Source organism: Choloepus didactylus, chromosome 5 (genome assembly GCF_015220235.1).
Source record: "Choloepus didactylus isolate mChoDid1 chromosome 5, mChoDid1.pri, whole genome shotgun sequence".
Taxonomy (NCBI): domain Eukaryota; kingdom Metazoa; phylum Chordata; class Mammalia; order Pilosa; family Megalonychidae; genus Choloepus; species Choloepus didactylus.
In genome coordinates, this window is record NC_051311.1 from 99,372,428 (window position 1) to 99,388,888 (window position 16,461).

General features: G+C 34.9%; 1 protein-coding gene across 1 annotated transcript in view; it reads right to left on the reverse strand.

Annotated features, from left to right (window-relative positions):
* SEMA3E (semaphorin 3E) overlaps positions 1-16,461 on the reverse strand; it is a 281,726-nt gene that overhangs the window by 111,290 nt on the left and 153,975 nt on the right. Inside the window, exon 2 of the mRNA XM_037836538.1 lies at positions 9,463-9,623. Within this exon, the coding sequence (XP_037692466.1) occupies positions 9,463-9,623 (161 nt within the window). The remainder of the gene's footprint in view (positions 1-9,462; positions 9,624-16,461) is intronic.

The window sequence follows — 16,461 nt, forward strand, 5'->3', positions numbered from 1 at the left end:
CAATGAGCCTACTCTGGTTAAGGTGTTCTTTTCCCCCAGAGGTGCCCTAATGCCATGATTTAATTATTTTTATTACCATTTTGAAACAGAGAAGCCATTCTGCATATGCCTTTGAATTCCTGCCCCTCTTTACCAGTTTTTCTCCCCCACCCCCCAAAGGAAAAACACTCACCCAAGTAAGTTAATTGCCTTTTCTCTAGGATTTTTTTATTCACTGAACACTATGGACCTCCTCTGCAGATATAGTTCTCCCTTTGCCAGGAGCATCTGCATATTATGCTTTTATTCTTTTTCCCCCTCAGTTGGTATTTCTTACATAATACTCTAAATGCTATAGAAGTTAATTTGTCAGATTCAATATAAACTCAAATTTTGCTACCTGTCATTTAGTAATGCAGATTTTATCAAATCAAATAAAGATCAATGATTGTTCTTTGTTAAAAAAAAGAAGAAGAAGAACCAAGGGGAAAGAAATACCTTATAACAAAAGGCATAACTAGCAGAACTCATGGCACAATGAAAACCAACTTGGGAGACATGAAGTTTACAACAAAGACAGTAACCTGTTCTCAATGATGGGATGTAGTGGAAAGCTCCTAAGGCAGATGGATCTGGCTTTAAATTCTGACTGCCTCTTACTGGCTTCAGGGCTCTTATTCTCTTCTTCCTTCCACTATCCAACAGGCTGCTGCTAAAATAATCACACTAAACTACAATCTTAGTTATGTTCTGCCCATATTAAGAATCCTCCAATGGCTTCTGCATTCCTTTTAGCAGATTAAGCTTCAACAGCTTAAAAGTCAATATTCTTCCTGATCTGATACCAGCCATATTTCCACCCTTGACTCTCACTGTGTACCCTGGTCTCACCCACATGCCCCAAGCCTACGTAAGCCCTTCAAGGAGGACACCAATCGTTATTTCAAAATGTTCTAAACTCTCTATTATTTTTTCTCCCCTTATTTACTCTGTTCCCACTGTCAGTTTCTGTAAATCAAAATTCTATCATTAATAGTGTTTACCCATTAAATTTTAAATACTTTAGGGTAGGTACTTCTTTATTTACTTCTGCCTTCTCCGTATTTCCACGTTTCTAGAACTTAGTCAAATAGCTCCTAATCATTGGTAATATTTCTATATCTCACTTAGAAATGGCAGCACATTAGAATTATTTGGTCAAATAATAATAATTACAGCAAATATTTATAAGATACTTACCATGTGCCAGGCACTCTTCTAGAGACTTAACAATTCATTTCATCCTCTCAAAAAAGGCTACTGAGGTAAATACTATGATTATCCCTCTCTCACATATGAGAAAACTGAGAAATAGAAATGTGGAGTAAGTTGCCCAAGATCACTCACTGAAAAAGTGGCCGATTTGGGAGTGGAGCCCGGGCAGTCTGGCTGCAGAACCTGGGTCCTCTGCCATTACACGCTGCTACTTTTCAAAAAGTCTTATAATTGTGAATTAAAATAAGTTAAATTGAAATTAAAGTAAATTAAAAATAAAATTGAAATGGCTATTTTTATCAAGTTTCAAAAAAATATAACACTTGGTCATCTATGCCTCATTCTAGAAATGGAGTATTGATCAGCAAAGAAAAAGGACAAGTTTTCAATCAATAAAGAAACACAAACAAATGTAGCTTATCTAAAAGCATATCTTTATTTATGGTAAATAGGAAAAATGTGATAAATATGAATAAGTAAATACATTTTTATCATAGGATATGGAAAATACTACAAAATTTCTTTCCACAATCCCTAGATGTGGTATGATTTGAATTACTGAATAATTGTGTGAATACTTTGCTGGCTATTAAACTCTGATAAAATACCAAGATATTTTGAAGTCATTCTCTCTCTTTTTTTTTTCTTGCTTTCCTTGAGCATATTTTAAATGTATCTAACATATCTAGATTTTCCCATGGATTACTATTTAACTCTAAAATCTTAACAACTAGTTGATTTTGTATGTATGTGTTTAAACCTCTTGAACATAAGTTCAATTAAATTATCACAGTGATTAAAGTTCAAACAACTATTCATCATGGGAAAATAAAATTTAATTCTTCTGAGTGTAAAACTGCTAATCAGAGAACTGAATAACATAATAATTATAACTATCAGTGTCTCTCTGGCCACTTCTTGAAATTAGAAGAGTTGTAAATAAAGTGGGGGGTCGAGGGTGTGAGAAGAAATAAACACATTTATTTTCAAATTATGTAGATTGGAAGTTCTTCCTCAATATAAAACTATAATTTAAAAATTGAGTGTTAAGTGTAAGGAATTTTAGTGAGGAATGTTTGAACAGAAGAAAAACTAACATGTTTAGACTTGAATTCCTGTGGCTAGACCTCAGTTCTAGTTTAGAGACAGTGGAGATTCATCAGAAACAAACGTTTTTTAAAAAGACAGATGTAGATGCAGGTTATATGTATAGGAAGTCAAGGGAAAAGTTTAAGTCTTCACCAGGAAGTTTTGTCTTTGCCTTTCTAAGTCTTCTATCCATACCAATGTCCTGATATTGTCACATTATGATCAGAAAATCAAAAGATATTTTTATTTTTTTCACCCACATAATGGTTGCCTTTAGTTCAACCTCTTCTAATTTCAAGCTCCTTTGCACTAAAATCCTATAATGGTTAAAAGAGTGTTCTTTTTAAAATTTTATACAGTTACTTTGATGAAATCAGAGTTCTAATCTGAAAAGCCTTACCTTATCAGGGAATTTTAGAGATTTTTGGAAGAGAGTACTTTGCAGAAGCCATTCTGTTTTGGCAGAGGGGAGGCACTCATAATGGAGAGAGCAAATGAAATTATAAAATTTGAAGTTTTACAGTGGAGAGTATTATTAAACACCAGAAGTCGAATTGTCTATTATTGAGTGAGAGTTAAGGGTTAAGGGTCTTTTACAAATGTAATATAGACATTACTTGTAACATACTAAAAGACAGCGGAATTTCATTGTGAAAGCATATTATTACATAGTTTGAGAAATGCAATGACATAAATAATAATTTATAAAGCAAAGCCAATCCCCACAAAAACTAATGTAATACAGTTAGTCTACTAAATGGTATGTTCATAACTATTTCAATATTATATGGTAAAAATTAGTCTTATCTGCGTGCATGTCTATATAAGTTCTGATTAGTATATATAAAACAATTATTAATTTAGCACCATATATATATATAGTATTTTCCAGACCCTGAGGGAACACATAATACTCCAGAAATTCACAATTCTGGCTGTACATTACCATCACCTGGGCAGCTTTTAAAAAGTACCTCTACTTAGTTCTCACTTCAGTCTGGGGGTGTGACCAAGACACAGCTATTATTTACAAGATCCTCAAGTGCTACTAATGTGCAGCCAAGGGTAAAACAACTGCCACACTTTAAAAAGTATTCGTACCCTGTTTGCCAGGGAGGAGGTAGGTGCATGGATGGGGGATAAGTAAATTAACCTAAAAGAAATCTTAGAAAATACCTCCCTTGAAAGTGGTTAAGACGATAAGTAGAAGGGAATTTGCAAGTGGGCAAATGCTGAGGAGAATACATTTATTGAAGATGTTAAGACTTGCAACAAACTTACTTTCATTATTTCAATATATGTGAGGTGCTGACCCTCTGCAGGTTCTTGATCTAGATGAAGATGAACATAGCAGGAACCATCATATAAAGCAGCCTGACAAGTAAAAAGCCAATTCTAACACAATTGGGACTCTAAATCAGATGGGGATAAGGGAGGACTTAGAGAACTTCCTCTGAGTCTAGGCTAAAGGAGGGAGGAAATAGCTAGAAAAAGAATTCAGGTCTGATTTCAGGGTATTTCATGGAAAAGGAGTGTAGAAGCCTAAAGACGCATGAGAGAGCAAGTAGATGTGGTCTGACTGGCACTGGACTGCTGTGGACAAGGGTAGATTATGCTATAACTGTAAACAAGAGTAGAACATGAAGGTCTATCTTTGCTAAGCTGAGAAATTTACAGCATCTTTTTTTTTTTTTTTTTAATTAAGAACTTTTAGAATGCTTTGTAAGATGGGAATTGTCAAAGCAGGACTTGTTAACTGGGGTGTGCCGGTTTGGATGTATTATGTCCCCCGAAACACCATGTTCTTTAATGCAATCTGTGGGAGGCAGACATACTAGTGTTGATTAGGTTTGAATCCTTTGGTTGAGTGTTTCCATGGAGATGTGACTCAATCAACTGTGGGCAGGACCTTTGATTGGATAATTCTATGGAGGTATTAGCCCATCCATTCTTGGTGGGTCTTGATTAAATCACCGGAGTCCCATAAAAGAGTTCACAGACAGAAGGAGCTCAGAGCAGCTGAGAGTGACATTTTGGAGAGCGGCCAAGAGAAACATTTTGGAGACAGCCATTGAAAGCAGACTTTTGCTGACACTTTGGGGATGCTAGCCCAGTGTTTGCTCCAGGGAAGCTAAGGGAGGACAAAATGCCCCAAAAGCAACATTTTGAAGAAAGGACAGGAGCTGAGAGAGGAGCTGGAACACAACCCGGGATCAGAAGATGCCAGCTATGTGCCTTCCCAGCTAACAGAAGTTTTCCAGACGCCATTGGCCTTCTTCTGGTGAAGGTATACTCCTGTTGATACTTTAATTTGGACATTTTCATGGCCGTCAGACTATAAATTTGGAACCAAATAAACTCCCTTTATAAAAGCCAATCCATTTCCGGTATTTTGCATGATGGCAGCATTAGCAAACAATAGCATGGGGCCAGAAGAAAGAATTCAGGACATGCATCAGTTTAAATGGGAAAAAAAGTTACATTGATATTTGCCCTAACCTCTAAATGAAATTTAGTATTTCCATCATATAAATGGAAAGAAAACCACAATAATATTAGCAGTACCTCTGACAATGTTACTAAGAGAAATAATAGATATTTTAACTTTGCCATAGAGTTGTTACAGGTATCTCAAAATATCATAAATATTCATTAATTTGAAATTACGGTATTTATTAGTCCGATTGTTAGGTTTTGTTACTTAATGTATTAATAGAGAAGCTATAAATTATTAAACCACAAATTGTTATTTTTAATAGTATATGACAGCTGTGTTTCAATATATTTATATTTTGATAACTGTACATATGTTATTTTGTAATCCTATATATTTACTGTATGCATTTTAGAGTCCACAGGAGAAGTCTTAGCAAGTTGGAAATTGTAAGTATGAATTAGTTATACTTCTTGAAGAGGTCCCTCAAATTTTACAAGCTTTGGGTCCCATAAAATGAGGATTTATCCTGGGATGCAGGCAACTTATTAAATTTAATGATTTCTCTACCTACTTCCCTTGACATCCTTGCTAGACAGCACCCTGAAGTTTCAATGGCCACGTACTACTCCATCATCCTCTTAAGATGCAGTTCATAAAACCTGATCACTCTCCAGGTCTCCTACCCTTACACAGTTTTCACAGGTCATTTCCTCCATAAAAGCCAGTCTCTCTAGAATTAAAGGCTTGGGGGTACAATTAGGCCAAAACAATAAAGTAAATAGGTAATTCAATTTCCCCTACTCTGAATGGGGGAAAGCATCAAAATGAGAAACTGCTGTCTCTTGGCTTCAAGTTCCACACAGGAAACAAGAACTCAGGATAACTGTAAAACATTTTCAGTGCACAAGAGTCACCTAGAAAGCTTGTTATAAATGTGGATTCAAAGACCCTGCTCTATGACTCATGTGATCCTATTCCAGGGACAACAATTTAAGTATCACTTTTTCAGGGCAAAGATTCTTAATCTTCTAGGATGTCAGATTCCTTGGGGGATTTTTTAATATTCGCATGCTTGCAACTTTGATAATTTCTTGGCTTTATGGACACACTGGGGCTCCAAGGGGATTGATCTATGGCCCTCATACTTATAGTCCCTAGCTTAGATATTTCTGCACAGAAAATCGGAGATGATGCCAAGTATGTAGATGATCTCAACAATAGGAAAATAAGAGAGTCAACAATTAGGGCTGATGTGGGAAAAAGACCAACCAAGGAGCAAGAGAGAGACCCATCAGATTTGACCAGAAGGAGGTCATTGATTGTCTTAGAGATAGCCCATCAATTGAGGCAGCAATTGTTTATCACAATCATTTATGGATCTTGGCAGTGATCAGGTGCAAGAATCAATAGGATTAAAATATACTGCAAAAAACATGCACACATATATACATGCATATACATTATATATGTGTCTATGCACATGTGATTTCTATAATATATGCTTTTTATATATAAATTTATACCTGGGGGATAGATGTTTGGTTTCAAACATCTGCCTATGTTTGAAGTCAAAAGAAAACTGAAGAGAAAACATAATTTAAAATGCTAGACAGAAAGAAAAAGACTTATGGTGAAATATAACATTTGCTTCCAAAATAAGGACTGAAAAGGAATCTCTAAAAAGGACAAAAGGAACTTTAGGAATATGCTCAAAAAATATCAGCAACATTTTGGAAGCTCTAAAGCATATGGACAAGTGTTGACTGACTTTGAAAACTAGAAAGAGCTGAAAACTAAAAGCCTGCATGGTGAAGAGAGAAAATAAGCAAGGTGCTTCATGAACCAGAACTCCAGAAATTTCAGGAACTGGAAGCCTGAGTTCCCTCTGAAAGTGGGAGGGAGGGGTAAGTTTGGGTAAAACAAGAAGAACTGGTTCAAAGTCTCTCTGATATATGGTAAGGCCAGACAATTAAGACAGTCTATAAAATGAAGAACAGTGACCAAAGAGCACCAACATCAAGAACAATGAAATATTGCAGAGTAAAAAAGGAACTAAAATGAAGCAACAACAAGAATTAGAAGGAAAGCTCAAGACTACCATAATTAATATAATGAATAGGATAAGAAAAATGTTTTTTTATAAAAAAAAAACACACAAGATGCTATGCAAAATTCAGAGCATACAAGACTTTGGATATTTAAAATAAATTATAGAATTGTTGGGTAATGGAGTTTATATTGTAATATATTTCCCTGAATATAGAACAAAATCAGAGAGACAAGCAAAAATCAGAGAGATAAGATAAGAGCATCAGAAGATCAATCCTGAAGTCACAAATTCAAATAATACTGTGATGGTTTGAAGCTGTATGTACCCCAGGAAAGTATGTTTTAAATTTAATCCATTCCTGTGGATGTAGACCCATTGTAAGTAGGATCTTTTGGTGAGTAGGATCTTAAGTTAAGATGTGACCCAATTCATTTGGGGTGGATATTAATTGACTTACTGGAGTCCTTTATAAGAGAATGAAATTCAGACAAAGAGAAAGCCAGGGAAGCAAGAAGCTGAAGGCAATGAAACCTGGAAGAGAAGGGAGAGACCAGCAAATGCCGCCATGTGCCTTGCCATGTGACAGAGGAGTCCAGGACCACGGATCACTGGCAGCCAGCCCCAGAATGCCACAGTCTTCAGGGAGAAAGCATCACTTTGATGATGCCTTGATTTGGACATTTTCACAGCCTCAGAACTGTGAGCTTGTAGGCTAATAAATTCCTATCGTAAAAGCCAACACATTTTATGGTATCTGATTTGAGCAGCTTAGCAAACTAGAACAAATAGGAATTCCAGAAAGAGAGTCAAGAGGAAAACACAGTAAAGGAAAAACAATAAAGACATAATACAAGAATATTTTCTATGCCTGAAGGCCACAGAGTCCCTGCAGATGTGCTAGAACACAGTGGGTAAAATAGATCCACACTAAGAGAAATATGAGGAAATTTTAGAACACAGAGGTTAAAGAGAATTCTCAATGTGTGAAGTCAGGGGAAAGGGGTATGATGATTAGAAACTGGTTACATTAGAATGGCATCAGACTTCTCAGCAGCTACACTAGAAGTCTGAAAATAAGTAGCAATATCCTTAAAATTATGAAGCAAGTGGTTTCAACCTAGAATTTTATATCTATCAATTATGTGTGAAATATGAATAATGAAATTTTCATACCTTCAAAACTCAAAATTTAACTTGCACTGTTCTTCAAGATATCAGTAGAGGATATGCTTCAGCAAAATGTCAACTAAACTCAGAAAGAAGAAGACATGAAGTCAGGAAATCTGAGGTTCTGTAAAGATGGAAGGCCAAGGGAATGCTCCAGGATGAGGGTGAAACTAACTCCAGGATGACACGAAGACCAAGAAGCATGTCTCTAATTAAAAACCACAAAACTTGGAATCGAAGAAAAATGATATTGAGAATTGTATAAGAACTCTACTAGAGAGTTGGTAAAAAATGAGTAGAAGTAATATAAGTATCTAAGCAAATGGACAAATGGGATAATTTTAATCCCAGGGAAAAAAAAGGAAATTATAAAAGTTTTAAAATGTGAATAATGTACACTGTGTGAGTCAACAGTGAATACTATCTTCCTAATTACAATAATGCAAATATTTTATTATTATTTAACTAAAAATGGTGATATAACTATATTGGAAAAACGGAGGGCAGATGATTGGCAAGGGTACTGGAAAAGTGTGGTGCTCATCTGTTTTGGCTGGGGTACTGCAAAAGAACAAAGCTAACATCCTCATCTTCCTGAAGAGAAAGTCAACACATATTGTCTAAAATCAAAAGTATCAAGAGAGAACAGCACACTAATGTTACTTAGAAATATGGAGGTAAGAGTCAGAGGAAACAGCAAAAAGTTTAAAATTACTTCTTGTAGGGTTTAGAACTGACAGGGACCAAGAGATGCTGCTCCTCTGCATAATTTTTTTTTTTAAATGACTTTAAGAAATATGGACATGGATCATTTTGACAAAAATAAAAATAAACTGTAAAAAACAGATTACATAATATATACATTTGTGCCAAAAATACCTTGGTCTAAATATTTCTACATGTTTTGTGTAAGATTGGTACTGGCCTGAAAAAATTTCAGCTGAATTCAACTCTGCACAGTGTACACTGTAAGAACTATTTTTCTCTTTACCATAGTTACCACTCTCCCCACGATTTGGGGCACTTGCCTATTAAGTGCCTATTAAGAAGAATCCACCTGAGTACGTGATAGTACCAGTAGAACTACATGAGTTAGTTATAGCAAGGTCACATATCCATCTTTCTTCAGACTTGGAGTTTGGAGTGTTGAAGCCCAGAGGAACTGCTGATAATTCAATTTGCTCCAAACCTGGGTCTCAGGATGGTGGGTGGGGTGACAAGTGCCATCACACAAGAGAAATGTTAAATCCATCAGTCGGGAGTCTTCTGGGAAAAATGCATCAGCGGTTTGCTAGAAAAGTTCATACATGGGGATCTGTAAACTTTTCTCAAAATGATTTCACTTTAATGAATATTTTATTTGAATAAATTATTACTTCCAAAATTTTAAAGTGGCTAACATAATGAAAAAAAGTAACACACATGCAAGAAGAGCTATTCCCCCCACTTTATCTTTCTCTTTTGAAATAGTCTGATGTTTCCATACCTCTCTGTAGCCATCACTGATTCGTTCCAAGCTGAGGGAATACACAAGGTCCCTACCCCCCACGAAGAGTCGCTCTTGATATTCATCCAACAGCATTGTATGGAGATCAAGAACCCCAAAAGGGCTATGGAAGATTGATGTTCTGTTTAAATCCAAGAGTTCTGAAATGCAAAATGAAATGCATGCTAAACAGGAGAGCAAAGGCAAATATCTTTATACCATTTTTTTCTGCTGGCTCTTTTTCCATCCTTATTGAAACTGTTTAGTTAAACATTCATTTTATCACAAATATAAAGCCTTTAAAACTTACTACACAAAAGACAATACATATTAACATGCACAATTTAAAATCTTTTAGAATTTTATGGATCTAAACACTTCAGTTCAACTTAACATGTAAGATAAATATCCTATGTTTATAAATACAGAACAAAATAACATCCTTCATAATCTCTAATGCAAAGTGATGTGTGGAAAGTTATTTTTCAGCTTCACTATGTATGATAAAAATTCCAAATCTACACTAGACTCCAAAAGTCTGCCCATTTAATTCCATATGAACACCAACTCAGAAAATATGTTTCTACCGTAAATTGGTTTTGAAAGTCACATCCAAAATGAAATTGTCCAAGTCTGGAAACTATCAGTGTTGTTAATACAATAAGGTAACACATGGTAACATTCAGTACGGTGGGATCATGGATTAAAAGTGTGATTTGGGCTAGTATTCTTGCATTGTTGCCTAGCTCCAAAACTAAAAATTATTTGTGTTAGCTAATACGCATTTAACTTTTAAGAGTCAGAATCTGGCAGAGCTCTCATATGTGTGCTTGTGTTTACCTGTTTCTTGCAGGTATTTATTTGCCGATGGCAATATGGTACTTAAGATTGATAAGATGATATATGAGAGCTTTTGATTATGAGAGAGAATATGGCACCCAAGACTAGACCCTGAAGGCTGATGAAGTTCTGAAGCCCCCTGAGAAATGTTCACAGGTTAGCAGATAACTTTACTGCCAAAAGGTCAATCAATGACTAGTGTATCTGACAGAGAATATGGAATCCTGGTGACCAGGACACTAAAATTCAGCAGCAATACGATAGGTGACAAATCTATAGCATTATACCCACTCTTAAACCCTCTTCGGAAAGGATGGATGAAGTATCCTGGAACTTTCCAAAGGGTGTATTCCTTGTCTACATCTCCACTCTGAAGCTTTTGAAGCCCCAAGTTTTTTGTGGAATAGGGCTAACTTTAAATCTTTAATTTCAAATAAGCAATACTGCTACAATCAATGTTATCTCTTATAAGGTAAACTTTGATAGTAATCATCTGACTATTAGCATAAATAAAGAATCTGAGAACAAGCTGTGAGGGAGGAGTGGAAGGCATCATGGGTGTTTTATTTGGAGAACAAGAAGATACAAATTTGAGAGATTAGAAGTTTCTGAATCTGAGAAGACAAATCCCATTTTATAATTTTATCAGCATGGCATCTTACTGTTTTCCTTACGTACTAGACATTCACAGGGAGCAAGAGAATTTCATTTTAATGATCCAATATCATAACAAAAAATATAGATCAAAGCTGTCCACTGCCATTACAACTTGTCTTTATATATAAGCACATACGGTTTTATATCAGGGCTGCTAAATGGACTTCTCAAAAAAGTGTCCCCCAGTTATTCCTATACATTGCTGAATTTTATTCACATTGAAATCATTATCTGAAAGGGGGCAACTGATCAAAGAAGGGTTACACGTTAGCTAGAATTAATTGAACTCTCAACTACAGAATTACCAAACTAACTAATGTATAGATCTTGAGAGATTAAGTTTGCTGGAGAATAAGAAAAAGTCAGAAAAGGTAAGAGAGACACTAACTTCTACTTTTTATAACAGCAATTTCTACTAAGCTTACTGTAATTCTAACAGTCTCGTGGCAGTAGCTCCTATCTCTTTGTTAATCATAACAGAGATTCCTGAATCACCAATCTTATTTTATTCTGATTTGTCAGCTTCTATCTGACCATCTCCCTGTCTCTATGGACAAGTCTATCCTATGAGATCATAAAGATATGCCCATGTTCCTGTGGGAATATAGTCTGGAACCAGCCAAAGGAAAGAACAGAAAGGTACATTCAACAAACACAAAAATTTTTAATGAGCATTTTAAATGTCTTTTTTATGTACCTTTTTTTTTCAAAATAGTAAACATTTGCAGTGTGACCGTTTAAATTATCATTGTCTTTTATTTTACTAATGGAAAAACTGAAGTGCCCAGAGAATAAATGACTATCATTCAGACATATACTACCACAAAAAGAAAAATCACTCAAATGTCCTATAAAAACAGGAAAATAAAAGTACAACAGATGTGTATGGCATAACAGGATGTACTGTAGACTGAGAATCGGGAGAGCCAGGTTCTACAATAGGCTTTGACATTAACTACCTGGGTAATCTTGAACAAACACTTAACCTTTTTAAACTGGCTTCTTCACACATTAACCTCGCATTCATCCACCTTTAAAATTATTAGTTCTTTGACTAAGTTGTGTTTCTGAAATGCAGGTGATAAAACACTTTTTAAAAATCAAACAAACCCAAAATACAGATGTTCAATAGAATCCTTTAAAGTATAATGTTGCACCTATATTTTCAGAAGCTTAACAAGTAGAAGGAGTGGTCAGTAAGAAGGCTGAGATATCACACATTCATATTTAAGCTTGTCTAAACTCAAGTAGTTAAAATATTCTTTTACAACACTTCATATATTTAAATGATTATAGGACCAGAGGGTAATTTTTTGTTATAAGGAATTTTGTAGATTATTTAGCCTTAGTCATTCACATGGCCTCAGAGGAAATGAATGCCAAGATGTTTGTATACATAAAATTGAGTCTCATTCAGAGGCTTTAGGCAATAAGTGAAGAAATCTCATTTCATTTATGAAGATATTTCCTAGAACAATTGTTAAAGTATTTTTTTTATTATAAAGCCCAATGAATAGACTGTGGTTTACTTTAAACATTTCTGCAATAGGAGAGAAGTACCTTGAACACTCTGCGACTCTCCACCTGACCATTAATGCACAATGGAACAATGTCAATGTTAAATTCCCAAGAAGTTCATACTTGTCAGTAGATATATTATTTCACAAGCATGGCACTAACCAAAAGATATCATTGAAATGGCTTATATTTTTCTCATCCACTTCCACAGGCATAAATCCTGATTGTGATCCTTAATTTTCTCTAGAATTCACACTGTTCCTCTTAACTGTCTAATTGTAATTCTCTAACACCCTTGGTTTTAAAGTCAGGAAGGGTTCAACTTATCTATTATGGGTAAACATTTGTGCTTTAGAAATGTATCTGGAATAATGAACATAAAGACATCCTTTCTATAACAAAGTTTTTAAAAAAAGCAAGGCTGTGCATTTTTATGCTTCAATATTAACTTCATTGTTCTACTTTTATTTATTTGATTATTTCTAACTCATCCCTTCCCAAAAAGGATCTGAGATATCTTATACTGAATTGAATAACCAAATATATTTCTAGGGAAGTTATGGTGATGAGAATAAACAAAGAATAAGATGAGAAGGCTGCAATAAATTTGACTCACTGGAAGTCATCCTTTAATATCCTATACATTAATAAAGTGAATCCCAAAATTGACCTCCAGCTTCCCAAAATCCAAATTAAAGTCACTACATTTATGAGAAAAAACCATGCCAGTTGTATAGCAGCATCACCTGGTATTAAGGCTTAGGAGAAATTTCACCTGAGGTTCTCTTCATAGGGAGACTGAAAAATACTATGGTGGACAATTAACATCATTAAGACATAAGGTGTCAAGTTCCATATTTCTGCTTATAATATAATTACATCTCTCAGTACAAGCCAATTGAACCAATAATATCAGAGTGCAACCTACCAAAAGTGATTTTATGGATGGCCATGTTAATCAAGACTTTAATGACTGCAATGAAGAAAGATTAAATCAAGGTAGTGAGAAACCCAAAGACAGGAAACAAGGCCTCATGGGATCTGCAAAGTCAACAGACATACAAGGTAATTTATTTCCTAGGAGATGCTGCACCTTTATTTATTTATTTATTTATTTATTTATTTATTTATTTATTTTGTTAGATACTGCATCTTTGCTTCTTGATACTACTTCTTCACTTTACTGATTCTACAGGGTTCATTCATCAGCTTCTCATGGCCCAGTATATCTGTGTTAGCTCCGAATCCTGAGAGACCTTCCAGCAACCTTCCCACCATTGTATGACAATAGTTTCTGTATCTCTCAGCTCAGATTCTCAAGAAAAATAATGTAATTGGCTCAGCCAAGTTTACAATTCATAAATTGCTAGCTCCCTCCAGATTGGGTGCTTGGGGGTCAAACGTCCATCCACAGTTAAATGTGGAGATCACATAGTAACTAGTGTGGTCCTAATCATTATGTGGGGTCTGAGCAGTCTCCATGAAGCATGTGTATCAACTACATCACCCAAACTCTCCAGTCTGTCTTTTATTCATGAGTGAATTTATAATATGCAAGTTCATTACAATCTGTATTTCTAGTAGAATGAATAACTTAACCTGCTGTTCAATATAATCCTATTAAGTGTTGGTGAGCATCTGTCAAAAATGATCATTTGAGTTATTTTTTTTCTCTAGTTGTTCTTCAGCCTTCCTTCCCGATAATAATTTGATTGTTAAAGTCATTCACACTACTGGAGAATAAATCTTACTGTCTGCATAGAGAAGAATACTACCATTTCTGTTCTCTTTGAGGGTGGGGAGACATGTATCTTTCTCAAGCAAAAGAAATTTCCAGAGATGGAAGTATATTTTGTTTTTAAAAAGAGCATTGTAAAAATGAAAACAGTTAATAAGGTAACAGTAAAGCTGATACATAATGAAATTCCACAGTTTAAAAAAAAGCAGAAATATTAGGGAAAAATCCTGAAACAAATTATTCCTCTCCTTAATATGTTGGAAAAAACTATTATAAAGACAGACAAAATAACTGTCATCTCTATTCTGTAAACAGACATGTCACAAAAGAAGACACACAAAAACTAACTCACTTAAAAAGAATTCAACTTCACTAAATATTCAAAGAAATGAATATGAAAGTATCATTGTAAATGGTATTTTTAAAAATTACAATAACCAGTGAAAATCAGGTTCAGGACATTGGTATCAAGACCCTTCTGGAGGCCAATGTGACACTTCTATGTTATCCAAATTTTCTCAGGGAACATGCATTACTTTATTAAAAACAAAATCACATTATAAATAAAAGGGGAAGGGATGGGGAAATGCCTCTTTGTTTTAAGCAAACCAAATTTCCTCATGTTCGGATACTGTTCCCCCCAGCCTGAACTCTCAAGTTGGTAATGTCAGTTAACATTTATTGTGCAGTTATTATGCTCACATTATGTGTTAAGGGCTTTACATTTATTACCTCTTTTAATCATCAGGGCACATTGCAGCACTTCCATGAGTAAGGGACTCTAATGATCCCAGTTTTCTATAGGCAAAATACCATTTTCACAAATGGAGTGCACAACCAAGTTATTTGGTCAGTTGACTTGAGAGGTCTGTTATTAAAAATGCGTGAGGGGGATGTCTATCATCACAGTAAACTCACATAGCTTAGTCATCCCCAGTTCCTGCCCCCAGAGCCAAAGGCAAAAAGATGGACTTGTTAGAAGCTTATTCCTTACTGGTAAAGACTCCATAGTCCATTATGGATAAAACTCCCTACAGAAGCAACTAAGAAAAGTCTAGTCTATTAAGGATTTATACCGTATCAGAAATCAAATTCATTTTTGCATTTGATTTAAATAACAAGATAAAATAGAAGGTGTTGCCAATATTCAGTAATTTGGATTTGTACAAAATAAAAAAAGCAAAGCAGCAACATCAACAGGAAAATTCAGTTTAATATCAGTTTTCCATTTTAATTGCCTTTAGTCTATTTTTTATAGACTATCTCAAATAAGTCTATGTTGCTCTGACTTATTGTGTGACGTTTTAAATTTCATGTCTTACTTTTAAGAAAATTGGAATAGTTTTACTTAATTTGCCTTAGAGTTTCAAAATACATTGAGAGTTTTTTTGGTATATGCTCAAGGCAAAAGAAATTGATGCAGGGAGCTTTCCTCCCTCCTTAAGAATTTTTCCCCTTTTTAGTTTTAGAGCCAGCACTTTAAAGTCATACTAATGTTCTTAGCTCCAAATCATAAGTCATGGACTCAATATATTTACCAAGCAATGGCTAACTTCTTTATCCCTTTGCACTGCTTCAAACTGTCTAGATGAAAGAAACAGAAAATATACAGGAAGAGGGGGACAAAAGAAACTCTAATCTCAGGTAATCTCCAGAAAACAGTGCAAATAATGGACAACGCTGACTCAGTTCGAAGGAGAGAGCTCATCTTGAATTCTTCCTAACTCTAAAAATAACATGAATTACTTGAGGAGGGAGTGGACAAAGAAAGAAGACTAAACTGATATGTACCAACTCAGAGTTCATCCGGAAATTTTCTAAAGAGGGAACTAATTATTATTACTAAGCTGCATGCTAATTATCAGTTGTCAATGAAAATACACACTGAGGATTTAGTCATTTCCTCTCACTGCCTTTCTTTTTAACCTGCAAAGGAAATGGTTTTAAAACTCATTGGCATCAATATACTACACAAACAGTTCTCTTCACTTTGTCAGAATACATCTAAATTCCACACATCCATGTGTAAAATGGGGGGAAACTACACTTATTTTTTTGCTGTCAAACAAAAACAGGTTTTTCCAAGGGAGGGCTGTTTCCTCCCCAAATGCACATTCCTTTTTCCACTGCCACATGCAAGGAAGGGACTTTCTGAGACCCGGGTCTTGAATTAAATGTCTCTTTATTTTCTGAATCAATTACTTGAAAAATAAAATATTAAATTGCACACATAGTAAGCATTGTTT